The sequence below is a fragment of the Quercus robur genome, chromosome 4 (assembly GCF_932294415.1).
Source record: "Quercus robur chromosome 4, dhQueRobu3.1, whole genome shotgun sequence".
Lineage (NCBI taxonomy): Eukaryota > Viridiplantae > Streptophyta > Magnoliopsida > Fagales > Fagaceae > Quercus > Quercus robur.
In genome coordinates this window covers 65,755,791-65,770,776 of record NC_065537.1, presented here as the reverse complement: position 1 = coordinate 65,770,776, position 14,986 = coordinate 65,755,791, and the positions used below count along the sequence as shown (strand labels likewise).

Genomic DNA, 14,986 nt, shown 5'->3' with positions numbered 1-14,986 from the left:
AAAGAAGAGGTAAGGTGGAGCTTGTTCATTGCATGGCCAAGTCTTGGTCTATGGGGCTTATCAACATGCATGGTTCTTTGGCGTTACATGTGTTGGATTTGAATTGGTTGCATGTGGGTGAAATTTTCACTATAACATCTCATGCATTATGCTTAATTAAAACACCAACTATGTATCTAATAACTCAAACCACTTGATATAATTTTGTACATACTTAGTATATATTTAAAATACCGATAGCCATTCGATTATTTATAATTTTTACAATTCTTATTTAATGGTATTATAAAATAATATGTTTATTAAATACTCTTATATTAATTTTAGAAAGTAAGTGGCTTAAAAATAATAATTAACCACTCAAACTCATAGTTTAATTATAAAATTGGGTTGAGGTGTTACAGCCTAGGTTTAAAAACCATGGACAATTTTCACAGTTCAAGTCAGAGCTATTCTTATTTTAAAAATCTAAAAACATTACAGATTCACAGCACCAAATCACCATAGTTGAAGCTTCAACCATAGATTCTGTCAAATGTTGAACTCACATCAACGTTTCAGTTTTAGGTGAAAAATTCTTTCCGGCAATGAATGATTTTGTGAGATTTTTATGACCAAAAAAAAAAAAATCATAATTGTTTTCATGAGTGAGACTAAGAAGGAGGCAGAGGAAGAGTTTTGTGAGGAGATTTGTGAAGAAGAAAGAGAGAAGAGGGTTCATAAAAAATAAAATAAAAATAAAAATAAAGAGAGAGAGAGAGAGAGAAGGGGAAAACTTGAAGAAATGTGTAGGCATTGGGAAAGTAAAAGAGGCATTTGGTGGATGAGAAAAATTTAAAGATAGCAATATAAAAAAAAAAAAAAAAAAAAAAAAAAAAAAAAAAAAAAAGGAAAAAGGAAAGAGATAAAGATGTAGAATTATAAATAGTTGAGGAGATAAATTAATCAGTCAAATGGTGGAGAAGAAGGGAAGGAAAAAAAAAAAAAAAGGAAAAATGGATTGGACTTAGCTTAGACAATTAAAAAAGTATAACAAATTTAAAAAGATCCCTTCTCACGTCATTTCCTCTTTAGTAGTTAGCATTGATTTTTTTTTTTATTAATTATAAAATGGGCTAAGTCCTATTGGATTATGTATAACTTATAATTGAGGATTAAAAAAAAATGGAATTCTTGATAATTTATAGGAATTTTTACCAAATAATTAAATATATATATGAAAATAATATATATACTCAATGTTTTACTAATTTAATTTTTTTATATTTTAAATAATTATTAATTTAATTATGATATCATTACGGTTCAACCTCAGTTCGACTTTGATCTGACCTCAAAAGCCTTAAACATCTCTCTTGCCAAGTTTTTTGAATCGTTTGAGTTTCAAAACCATGCTCAGAATCTCCTTCCAATATAGAATCTATTACGCCAATCTCCAGAGCAACCTCTAGTGCACGGATAGTTGCAAAAAAGGCCATCCAAAAATTTTTTTTGCCAGTCAGCCATGCATGAGAATTTAACCAAAAAAGATCAATCAAAGGAATTTAAATCATGAAATGGTTACTGAAGGATTTTAGGTTTTAAGAAAAAAAAAAAAAAAAACTATGATTTAAAAAGTTTTAAAAACTATGATTTACGTTTTAATAAAATATTTTAAAAATCAAATATTTTATTTATAGGTGCTATATATCATAGAAGTCCTTACTTCTTAGCAAGACAATTGTTTGATTAATTTGTTTTCCACAATTTAAAAAAAAAAAAAAAAAAAAAATCCCTATTGGTTACGAGGGCGATTATTTTATTTGGTGAAAAGAAAAGGCATATGTCGGCATTCAATTCAATCCCAACAGTGAAATTTTTCGTGATACATGTGTCATGTGTGATTTTTTTTTTTTTTGTCCCATCACCCATGTCATGTTTGATTTTGTAATATAGTTTGGCATTCGATGCATGTACGTACTTTTGTATGTTACCTGCTTATGTAGTATTCTTAGCACGTGATACACGCTGTTCAGCAGGAACATCAGGATCACCAATTAGCTTAGCACGTGATACACAAATATGTAATTTGCCATTACTTTTTCATGTCTTTTTATGTCTTTATAAAGAGGACCGATGTAACAGGCTTATCAGAACAGCACGGAGAGAGAGAGAGAGAGAGGCATGGATGCCCTCAATTCTACTAAACCCGACGACCACCAGGTAGTCTCTCCAACCAGAGTCTTGCTTCACTTATCAATCTTATCTATTAATATTGGTTTCACACTTTCATGTCATTTCCTTTATAATTTTTTACTAGAGGTGGAAGTGTGGCACACACATATATATTATAATACAATAAATGATTACTGTTCTTTTTTTTTCTTTTTTCTTTTTTAAATTTCAAAGGATAGTATAGTTGCATTGATTTTTTTTATATTTTTTTATGAATTCATGAAATAGTATGATGCAGTTTCAAATAATTTAGTTTAAAAAAAATTAATTAGTTAATCGGTTTGAAATTGGTTGATTTATGATTAAAAAAAAAATCTAATATGAATAAAAATGTGCAATAATATGTTTGTTTCGGTGATAATATTTTATAGAAAATGAATCATTTTCCAAAAAGTAGTTTTTTTATAATACTAATTTCTCTTTTTTAGCTTTCTGTGAGATAAAATTATTTTCCAAAAAATTTAGTGGAAAACAACCTCTAAAAATAAGTTATATTTTTTATGTTGATCAAAGATAGTTTTCCTTTTACTCATTTTTTATAATGTTACCAAATATTGGAAAATACGGAAAACTATCTTTACACAAAATTTTCCATCGAAACAATTGAAGGACAAAGTTTAGCTACAATATCTTCACACAAGATAACCAAACAAAGGACAAATTTTGTCCTTTCTCAATATCTTGTCTATCTACAATATTGAGGAAGGACAAAGTTTAACCACAAAATTGGTTGTAGTTTTAAGTTACAACTTTACTCAATATCTTTTTATTGTGAGTGAATTTTGACAAATTCACCATCGGATTACATCTTCTTATTATATCTTCCATGTTTACAAAAATTTCTAAAAAATTAAAGATTAATACCTATGTTATCAATAAATTGTTTAAATTGCAAGTTTTTGTAGTTTAAAATTATGCATAAAATATATGTTTATAGATCATATAGTAAATAATATCCGATTGACATAAAATTTGACATGTATATTAAGAGTGTAAAGAACATGCAATTTAACGATTAGATTTTCAAAATATGTAGGGTCCGTTTGGATAGAGCTGAAAATTGAAAGCTAAAAACTAAAAACACTGTAGCAAAATAATTTTTAAATGTATAAATAATACCGTGGGACCCATTTTTAATGAAAAAGTTGCTAAAAAGTGAGGTTTGTGAGTCTTGTGAACAGTATACTGGACCCACTTGTGTGGTTGAAAAGTGATTAAAAAGTCAAATTGTGCAGCTAAAAAAAAAAAAAAAAATTGAAAACGCAAACGCCCAACATGGACACGCAAACCAAACGCACACGTAGTAATATTTATTTTATTGAGTAAGGTTGTAGTTTTATGCAAAAGTAATTTTGTAGCTAAACTTTGTTTGCCTAGGAATTATTATTAGTAGAATTATGCAAATAAGCTACCAAAAATAAGTAATTCCAAAACATGCTATTTAGATGCTTAAATAAAGCACCTTTAAATTTGCAATAATGGCAAGAATTATCATTAGCAGAAGAACTAAGAAGATCGTGGCCAATTTATGCAGTGGAGACGTCGTAAAGTGTATTGTGTTTGGTCGCTTTCAGTAACTTATATATATTCCTTTCTTGTTTGACAGATTTTGGTTGAAGATAAGTTGTCTGCAAGAATATTGACATTGAATAGACCTAAGCAACTGAATGCGCTTTTATTTCAAATGGTATGACACCTAACTTATTGAATACTTTTGATGTGTTTTCTTGCATTCTCTTTTATATTATACTACCATGTTATGGCATCAAATACCTCAGTTATCTTATGTTTTTAAATTGATATATATATATATATATATAAATGAAATCAAATGAAATGCGATGGCAGGGTGCAAATCTATGTCTGCTATATGTGGTGTTGTTTATTTGTTTCAAAATGGCTGGACTCAATAATCTATTAAGTATAATTTATGTAATATGGATGATTTTGTATTTCTAGTTCTTTAAGTGGATCAACCTTATTCCGTTTCTTTGTTCTTTTGAATATACATGCCCTTTTGTTACATTTTGTAATGTCAATCACAATTTTACTTGGGTTTTCATTTTTAGATCCCTGTAAACTAGATTGTTTAACCTAATTAATTAACTAAGTGAATATTTAGGTTTATTATTCAGATCTAGGTTACAACAAAGATTGTTTTAGGGCAATAAAGAACAAAATGATATGATCACCCAGGAAAACTAAATCGGTAAAAAACTTAAGGAGGATTTAACCTAGCTATCCTCAAGGTAAAAAGTAAATTCACTATGAAAGAATTGAAGTTTGTACAATAGAAATTAGACCACTAACATTCTATTACTACCTCGAGTAAAAAACTTACTACCACAATGTAGGCAATTAACCCAAAATTCTCAACCTGTGAGAAACAAAAAAAAAAAAAAAAAAACACACGCCAAAGAAAAACAATCACACGCACAAGATAATATTTACGTGGTTCGGCAATTTGCCTACACTCACGGAGTTGCAGGGATTTCACTATTATCAGGGAAAAATACAAACTGCGGTAGTACATTTTTTCTCTCTCAAAAACTACAACAACAAACCCTAATCACCAAAATTGCGTTTTCTACATGTTGCGCATAGGATTCACAACGGGTTATAAAACTACTTGGGCCTGTCGGCCCAAGCCTCTACTCCATGGACTAATCCTCAGAAAATCTCCCATTAAAAACCATGCAACATTATTTCGGGTCGGGTCAGGTTGTCAACCGGATCAAACACAACTAGGCTCCACAAAGCCCAACAAATCTCCCACTTGGAGACTAGTTCAATCACCAACATCAACCACAATCCTCCAAAACACAATCCTTCATCCTTGCAACTCATCCTCCTTTCCTCAAGCTAAAAGGCCAACAGAAGTTACACACAGCTTCTGCTTCTCAATAGTGACACCCTTAGTCAACATGTCTACTGGGTTCTTAGATCCGTAAATTTTCTCAAGTATTACCAATTTATCTTTAACAAGGTAATGGATAAAATGGTATTTTGTTTGCATATGCTTCGATTTTGAATAAAAAACCAAATTTTTAGCAAGAAAGATTGCACTCTGACTGTCACTGTGTAGAATGCCCATCTCCTGCTTTTTACCCAATTCATCTAAGAAGCCATGTAGCCAAATCATCTCCTTTCCAGCTTCAGTTGTTGCAACATACTCAGCTTCTGTAGTAGACAAAGTAACAATCTTTTGTAGATTTGAAACCCATGATATAGTTGTACCACCTAGAGTATACAAATCCAGTAGTACTCTTTCTACTATCAATATCACTAGTAAAATCAGCATCTACATAACCTTGCAGTTTCAAACTTGCACCTGTGAAGCAAAGACATGTATTTGATGAACCCTTCAGATATCTTAGAATCCACTTGACTGCCCCCCAATGCTACTTTCCTGGCCTACTCATGAATCTGCTCACAACTCACACTACATGTGTAATGTTTGGCCTTGTACACACCATAGCATATATCAAGCTGCCAATAGCTGAGGCATAGGGAACCTTGCTCATATGGTCCCTTTCTTCTTCTATCTTCAGTGACCGTTCTTTCCTTAGTTTGAAATGACTACCCAAGGGTGTGCTCATTGGTTTAGCTTCATTCATGTTGAACCTGCTGAGAATTTTCTTCACATACTCTGACTGTGAAAGCTTCAATGTACCATTAGTCTTGTCTCTAATGATTCTCATACCAAGGATTTGCTTTGCAACTCCCAAATCCTTCGTTGCAAACTGTTTTGACAATTGTTTCTTTAGATTATTAATCTCTTCAATGCCAGACCTTGCAATGAGCATATCATCCACATACAACAGTAAAATGATGTAAGAAATGCCAAAGAACTTAACATAGTAACAGTGATCAGCTTCACATCTCTTGAACCCAATTATATGCATGAAACTGTCAAATTTCTTGTATCACTGTTTTGGAGCTTGTTTTAGGCCATATAAGCTCTTTCTTAGTTTGCAGAGTAGATTTTCTTGTCCCTAAACAATGAACCCTTCTAGCTGAATCATGTAAATGTCTTCCTCTAAGTCACCATGAAGGAATGCTGTCTTCACATCTAATTGCTCAAGATGTAAATTTTCTACAACCACTATTCCCAGTACCAGTCTGATTGCTGACATCTTCACAACTGGAGAAAATATCTCTGAATAGTCAATGCCCTTCTTCTGCTGGAACCCTTTAACAACTAATTTGGCCTTGTAACGTTTGCTACCATCATACTCATTTTTTATTCAGTATACCCACTTATTGTGCAAAACCTTCTTTCCTACTAGTAATTCAGTCAGTTCCCATGTCTGATTCCCTAACAAGGAATCCATCTCATCCTTCATGACTAACTCCCACTTACTTGAATTCTCATCTTGCAAGGCTTCATCATAACACTCTGGGTCACCACCATCAGTCAACAGGAGATAATTTAGAGCAGGTGAATAACGCTGTGGAGGTCTAATGGTCCTGGCAGATCTGCGGACTTCAGCTACAGGTGTACTCTGATCTACCTGTGAATTTACATTCTCCTTATCTTCTTCACCCATTTTTGGATAGTACTTTCAGTCAATTCATCTAAGTTGACAAACTCATATTTCTTTTGATCTATCTCTGTAACATCTAACACTACAGTTGACTTGTCCTTGTACATAACTTATTCATTAAATATTACATTTCTACTTCTGATGATTTTCCTATTTTGTTCATCCCAAAACCTATAGCTAAATTTCTCATCACCATAGCCAATGAAAAAACATATTTTAGACTTTGCATCAAGTTTACTACGAACATCAGAATCAATATGAACATAAGAAACACAACCAAAAACTTTTAAATGTGAAAGCTTTACCTCTTTACTGCTTCAAACCTCCTTAGGAAGTCTGAACTCCATAGGAACTAATGGTCCTTGATTTATCAGGTAAGCTGTAGTGCTAACAGCATCAGCCCAGAAAGTTTTTGGTTGTCCAGCATGCAACCTTATACTCCTAGCACGCTCATTGAGAGTTCTATTCATGCGCTCAACCACACCATTCTGCTGTGGTGTCCTCAGAATGGTCTTCTCCATCCTAATTTCCTGTGCAACACAATACTCACTAAACCCTCCATCAATGTACTCTCTTCGATTATCTGACTTCAAACATTTTACTTTCAAACTTGTTTCTGTCTTAACCATGACCTTCCACTTCTTAAAAGTTTCAAATACATCAGATTTATTTTTCAAAAAATAAACTCATACATTTCTGCTTGAGTCATCAATGAAAGTGATGTAGTACCTTGAACCTCCAAGGGATGCAACTGGAGAAGGCCCCTACAAATCAGTGTGTACTAACTCGAATTTTTCAACCTTCAGTGTCCTGCCAGTTTTCAAGAAGCTCACATTTTTCTGCTTTCCTAAGATGCAGCTTTCACACATGTCAAAATCAATGAACTTCAATTCTGGTAGTTTTCCTCTTGACAGCAGCATCTTCATCCTTTTCTCACTCATGTGACCAAGTCTGCAGTGCCATAGGCTTGTACTAGTACTTGCTTCAGCAATTGTAATTGTGTCTCTTGGACTTGAGGTCATATATAGAGTACCAGTCTTCTTTGCATGAGTCAATACTCTGGCTCCCTTTGTAACCTTCCAAGTACCACCAACAAATAATATTGTATGCCCTTCATCATCAAGTTGTTCAATATAAATTAGATTCCTCCTTAGGTCAGGAATATGTCGAAACTTTTGCAGTAACCAAACAGACCCATTGGGCAACAATATACGGATGTCTCCCATACCTACAACATCCAAGGTTGTATCATCAGCCAAATACACCTTACCAAAATCACTTGCAACATAGTTCTATATGATTTCTCGGTGTGGAGTGGTATGAAATGAAGCTCTTAAGTCCAAAACCCAATCATCAAGTGGACTGTCTACTGCAAGAAGTAATGCATCCTATACCTCTTCTATTACAGCATTAGCAGAATCATCTTCATTCTTCTTCTTAGGACTTTTGCATTGCCTCCTAAAGTGACCCGTTTTTCCACAATTCCAGCATTGTACTTGTTGGTCTGATCTAGATTTACTTCTATTCTGATTAGAATTTCTAGATTTTGATCTACCCCGATTTGAATTTTTGTCATTACCTCTACCTCTTGTCTCAAGGTTTAGGGCAGAACCAAATCTTGAGATTTCACCTGCATCTCTTCTGTGAATCTTCTCAGCCAAAATTAAATCTCGTATGTCATTGTACTTCAACTTTTCCTTTCCTATAGAATTGCTTACTGTCATTCTCATTGCCTCCCAACTGTTTTGTAAAGAAGCCAAAACGATCAGTGCATGAATCTCATCATCAAAATCAATTTCTACAGACGACAATTGATTTGTGATAGTGTTAAATTCATTCAGACATTGTGCTACTGATGCGTTCTTTGCCATCTTCAGAATGAAGAGTTTCTTCGTCAAATGCACCTTGTTGTTTGTTGATGGCTTTTCATACATACCAGACAAAACCTTCATCAGATCTGCTGTGTGGTCTTCTTCTTTACAACATTGTGTGCAACAAACCTAGACAGAGTTAACCTGATAACTCCCAGTACCTATCTGTCAAGAAGAGCCCATTCCTCAGCCTTCATAATCTCAGGTTTTTCCCTTAGAAGCAGCAGATGAAACATCTTCCCATAAAGATAATCTTCGATTTGCATCCTCCAAAATCCAAAGTCTGTGCCATCAAACTTTTCTATTCCAGACACCTTTCCTGCTTCATCTACCATTGCTCCCACTCAAACCTAACCTGGCTCTGATACTAGCTGTAGGGAATTAACCCGAAATTTCCAACCTATGAGAAACAGAAAAAAAAAAAAAAAAAAAAATAGAGAAAACATATGCCAAAGAAAAACAATCACACACAGAAGACAATATTTACGTGGTTTGGCAAGTTGCCTATGTCCACGGAGTTGCAGGGATTTCACTATTATCAGGGAAAAATACAAAGTGCGACAGTACATTTTTTCTCTCTCAAAAACTACAACAACAAACCCTAATCACCAAAATTGCATTTTCTACATCCTACGTACAGGATTGACAATGGGCTATAAAACAGGCCAAAATTTTTTGGCCGAAGCCTCTGCACCATGGACTAAGCCTCAGAAAATCTCGCATTAAAAACCATACAACATTATTTCAGGTCAGGTCAAGTCGTCAACCAGATCAAATACCACTAGGCTCCATAAAGCCCAACACACGACCCCATGATAGCTCTGAGTTCATGGACTACTTCTTTCCTTGGCCTTTGCAACACCAGCACCCACAATTATGACAAAAAACACAAACTCTCTTGTTTGTGATGCCAAGACCACCCTTGAAGGTTTATATCATCAACACTTTTGATGACTAGAGAAGGCCGCAACTTCTACAACACCAGATCTTGAAATTTTTCGAGGAATAACACCGGTAGAAGACATGAGAGAGCTTTTTAGGTACAAAACCCTAGATACAAAAGAAGCACACTCTTCTCTCTCTGAAAAGCCTTATTAAAAACGTGCTTAGAATTTCCTTTATATACTAGAAGAAGTAGATCTGAAACCTTAATGGGCTTGAACTTCTGTTTGGGCCAACTTAAAATTCTGCAGATACATGTTTCGATCAGTCAAGCATGTTTTTCGATTGATCAAACCAGGTAGTTTTTGAACTCTTCTTTTTGCAGCTTGTATATTCTTGAATCTTGACTTGTATCACCTTGAGCATTGTCTAATAATACCTATAAACTCTAGGATCTATATTTAGACAAGTTTGTGTTCATGGTTTGCCAATTGTTCTAAATTTTAGAACCTAACAGGGGGAATTTTTTCCATTTCCAGATCTTGTTATGTGGTTTCTTACATTCCATTTACCGGTCATGATATTTTGCTTTGTGTAAGATAATGTTATGCATGTTGGGGATAATACACAAAGTAATCAAGAAAAAGCAAAGTGAACACAAAAGACAAACAGAAAAATAAATAACTTTGAGGCACAAAATTGTTATCCTTAGACAAGATTTGCCCTCACACTATTTTTGCTAAAGAGTTATCACAAATTCGTCTCCTAGATACAACCAAGTTTGTTGGGTCCTACAAACAGGAATTTTGGAGAATACCCACAAGATTTTTTGTGTTTCTTAGAAACTGATTTTGGGAGAGAAAGGAATTAGTTATCAAGTGAACATGAACCACTATTTATCCCCACAAGGTTATAATCCTTTGAAAGACACGAATGGAAAGTTTAAATGTTTCACAAAACCGTCACAAGGCTTAAAACCTTTTCAAACGTTCAAAACAGTTACCAGAAAAATTCTGCAAAAAATCAGTTTTTATAAGTCTCGAAAGATCTAGAGGAATTGAGCATCAATCGAAGGTTCTTCTCGATTGATCAAACAGGAATCAAACATGAATCGAGAGAGGCAGAAACTCTAGATCAAATTTCTTGATCATTTCAATTGATCGAGAAAAATCTCTACTGATCGAAAATTCCTGGACTTGAATTTTCACATAGAAAATTCTAGAACTTGAATTTTCATTTTATCATCTTTATAAATCAATACTCTCTAATCTTAAATATCATTATTACAACCTATCCACATATATACCTATATATACAACAATGCATACCAATATCAATATTGCAATACTTATGCATGCATGTCATAGTGCAAATGAAGTAACCAATTTGCTATAACATTTTATCTGGAACTTGTGTTTAATGCAAAATTCTAGATTTCTCGGCTATTGGAGCTTTTCGTTGCATATGAGGAGGATTCTAATGTGAAGTTGGTAATTGTCAAGGTATGTCCATTGTTAAAAGACAATCTTCATATCTTACCTTCAAATTGCATTGGAAATAAATCAAAAAGAAAGTCATATCTTTCTGACACTTTATTTTGGCTGATCCTCGCAAATGAATGTGTGGGTACATGGCAGTGGATATTACATTTAATTTTCTTACTTCAGGTTGTGCTAATGAATCATTGTGATTGCTGTTTTGTTATGCGGGTTGTAAGGATTTTGTTGTAAAATTAACCCTTAGTTATTTAGGTTGGTTCTAAATGGAAAGCCAGTTTTGTGGTGAGGTCGGAAGTTATTTTATTTTGGCTAAATAAAACAGATTATCTTCTTTAATCCTCTAAAAAACAAAAAGCAACCTTCTTAAGGTTGTTAACTTTTAAACTTCATCTAGTTCAATTGTAAATTTACTTAGTATAGCTAGTAAAGGCTGTTCGGAGTCTCAAGACATTTTCTTGTGCATATATGAGAGATAGGCATTTTAATTTGTTTAACTAAAGTTTATAAGTAAAGAATTGGGCACATTTTCGATTGTTTCAGCCTTGCAGAGAATGCAAACTGATTGCACGTCCTCTGTGGTCAATTTTTTTAGGGAAAGGGAAGAGCATTTTGTGCTGGAGGTGATGTTGCAGCAATGATTCGGGATATTAATGTAGGTATAGGCTCTTTTTATTACTCATTGGACCACCCTCACTGGTCCTCAACATCTAGATTATTCATGACCTACCACCACATATAATATTCAACTGCTAATGTGGAGTCTTTCAGTCATCTCTTCTTTACAAGATGCTCAATTATGCGAATTTCAAGAATTTATTTTTTAAGAAGTAAAGGACATCAATGCTAATCCTGTAATACTTCCCCCCGTCCCCCCAATATTTTTATGTATTAGGTACCTGGAGATTTGGTGCAAAATTGTATTGGATGCAGTTCACCTTAAATTACATTTTGGCAACATATCGTAAACCCCAGGTGACCCAGTTCACCATGAATTGTAAATTTTCATTATCTTTTGTTTATATTGACTTTTGACTGTGGAGGCATTCTTGGTCAAGTTAGTTTCATGAATGTATTCTTTCTTACTATTAGCATGCAAATATTGTTGAAGGTTTCAATCCTTAATGGAATTGTCATGGGAGGTGGGGCAGGGGCTTCAATACATGGTAGATTCCGGGTTGCAACAGAAAATTCGGTATTTATCTCTCTTTATCTCCAGTTTTAAGTCATACAGAATTTTACTTTCTCCTAGTAGATGATTATGAATTACACACTTCCCTGAGATTTTATAGAGCAGTAATGTATTTCCATTATTTTATCCCATTCAATTGATGATGGTCAGTTTGAATGTCCAAAGCAGGGAATTGAATATGGTTGTTTATCTCATGGTTCACTACTCTCTCCCCCCCCACCCCTTTTATTTTAATTGTTGCAAATGTTCTTCTTTAATTAATATGTATAGTTGCAGGTACAATAGTTGCTAAATTTGGCTAGGAACCTTGTAGTTTAACTGGCACCTCTTGGTGTTTCTAATGGAGACATTTTGAGTTCAAATAAAAATGAAAAAAGATGCTAAACTTAATTTATTACAACACTTCTTATTTTTCTTTTTTGGGTCCTAAAATAATCTTAATGCTTCCTGTATCAATAAGAAAAGAAGAAGAAGAATTGTATTGTTAAACCTGATCAAGCAAAAATTGCTGATGCTGTCCACTATCATCACTTGTGTTTTGAACTCCTTAAAAGGTTCCTAAATTTGGTTTTAGGTCGCTCCTCTTTGGTCTGCGTACACCAAATTGCAGTGTCCTAATGCAACTCCAGGCACTTGGGGCTAGCTATCCTATACCATATTTATGTGCTAGAAGTTGCCAGATGATGCTCAAGTTCAAATGGTCCTTAAATGACTTCACCTTTCCTTTGGCCGTGGCAATTAGAATTTCTTCTCGTTTTGCAGATGAGAATTTTAAATGCATTGGCAATTATGGTGCCATGTGTTCCATATGGATACATGAGTTGTATTTAATTTTCAATGGAATGACCAATTGTTGTTGCTTCATCTTTGCTATGATTTAATATTCTGTTTTTCTTTCCCCTTTTCTTCTTCAATGCTATATTATTCATTTGTCTTAAAGTAGTATGTAATTTTGGTTCCGCATGGATACATGAGATGTATTTACATATAAAAAGAAGGATTGAACTGCTCTCCTTTTTCTTCTATGTGGATATTTGCAGTATTGTTTTAATTTAGTAGTTCTAGTTTTTTTTTTTTTTTTGAGTTTGATCATAACAGCACTAAAGTATAAAATCACATCAAAACTCCAAAACAAGTGTGCTGGGCAATATTAGTAATAAGCAAGTGACTTCCTAGGATGGGAAGTCGTAGTGTTACACTCATTTAAAAAAAAAAAAAATTTGTAGATCTAGGTTTCTTGGATAACTTGCATTTTAATAGTGGACTTTTTGCAGGTCTTTGCAATGCCAGAAACATCTTTGGGATTCTTCCCAGATGTGGGTGCCTCTTATTTCTTGTCAAGACTCCCTGGATTCTTTGGTAATGGCAATTACTTCTTTCCTAGAAAGGGGGTGAAGTTCATTTTCTTTTGTAGTTTGTAGGAGTTTGGATGGTATATTTCTTTAGCACTTAAATTTTCTTGAGTAGTTCAATTCCTATTTTTAGGTTTTAATGTATATGACTGATTGATACTATTGCAAACTAGCAGTATTGGTGAGAGTATTATATGTGCTTGTTATCATGATATGGGACATGTGACCGATAGAGGTGCATAATCTGTAGGTTGGGAGAGTCATTGGGATTAAGGTGTCAGTTTGTAAAGCTCAAGCTATCAATTCCTAGCTCATAAATGAAGAAAAAAAAACGGATGACCGAAGTAGTTAAGAATAAACCAAATCTTAGAATGAACCACGGTTCAACAGAAAACAAGCCATAATGGGTGTTGGTTGACGTAGGACAACCACACTACTTCAATGGAACAATAAAACAACAATAGAACAAAAGGATAAACTTAGGAGTCAGCACCTAAGGGTTGTTTGGAGTCAACACCAAGCAAAACTGGAGTTGGCACCAGTGTAAAGAAAACACACGTTTTTAATAATTCTCAAAAGTTGTCTTACAATAATCAGAAAAAGTGCTTAAATAGCTAACAATAAAATGCATAAAGAAACTCTAATTATTAAATGCTCAGGCTTGCTTAATCTCAAGCCCAATAACTAATAGACTCCATCCATAAAGTCACAAGTTGGGCTGTCTTCTTTTTGCTCTTCCTCCCATACATGCGTATAATTGGGGGCTTGTACCTCGTGTCTACACCAACTCCCCCCTGGTGAGAAGAACTCGACCCCATCGAGTGGAAATCTGAAGAGCTCTTATAGTACTCCAGCAAGTCAGGATCCAGTCGCTATAGCTCATCTCGAGTAATCCATGTGCAATCTGAATCTGGTTGCCCTCACCACCGAACTAGGAAATGGTGAACTCCTCCATCCCTGGTAGAAACAATTTGGTCATCTAAAATAGCATCAATAGATTCTTTATGCGCATAGGGCAGATTTAAGGGTAAAGGGGTAGGAATAGAGGTGTCAATAGGATCAAGCAAAGGCTCATCAAAAGGGGTATTAGGAATAGTTGTAGGGCTTTTATAAGCAACTAGATCCTTAATATTAAAGGAGGAGCTAATACCATAATCATGAGGAAGGCCAATGACAAATGCATTTGGGCCCATTCGTTTCAATACTGAAAGTTCAAATATGCGTATAAACACCCTTGAACGTTTAGACCTCCAAATTACAACATAACCAATTCAAGCAATATGTCAAACAACTAGTGTGCGGAAAATTAACATAAGCTATAATATGGAATTGGAAAAACTATCTAAGCCAAATTAAAATCACAACCCACAGCAGATAATAAAAGGCAAAGATAAAAGGGAAGGAAGATGCAAACACAAAGACAACACGCGAT

The 14,986-nt window shown here is 34.1% G+C and overlaps 1 protein-coding gene across 1 annotated transcript in view; it reads left to right on the top strand.

Annotated features, from left to right (window-relative positions):
- The first annotated feature begins 2,148 nt into the window (after positions 1–2,148).
- The window catches only part of LOC126723394 (3-hydroxyisobutyryl-CoA hydrolase 1-like), a 30,629-nt gene continuing 17,791 nt past the window's right edge, over positions 2,149–14,986 (top strand). The window contains exons 1-7 of the mRNA XM_050426788.1: positions 2,149–2,202; positions 3,821–3,901; positions 10,948–11,016; positions 11,606–11,669; positions 11,906–11,985; positions 12,122–12,205; positions 13,477–13,561. Of these exons, the coding sequence (XP_050282745.1) occupies positions 2,164–2,202; positions 3,821–3,901; positions 10,948–11,016; positions 11,606–11,669; positions 11,906–11,985; positions 12,122–12,205; positions 13,477–13,561 (502 nt within the window). The 5' untranslated portion in view covers positions 2,149–2,163. The remainder of the gene's footprint in view (positions 2,203–3,820; positions 3,902–10,947; positions 11,017–11,605; positions 11,670–11,905; positions 11,986–12,121; positions 12,206–13,476; positions 13,562–14,986) is intronic.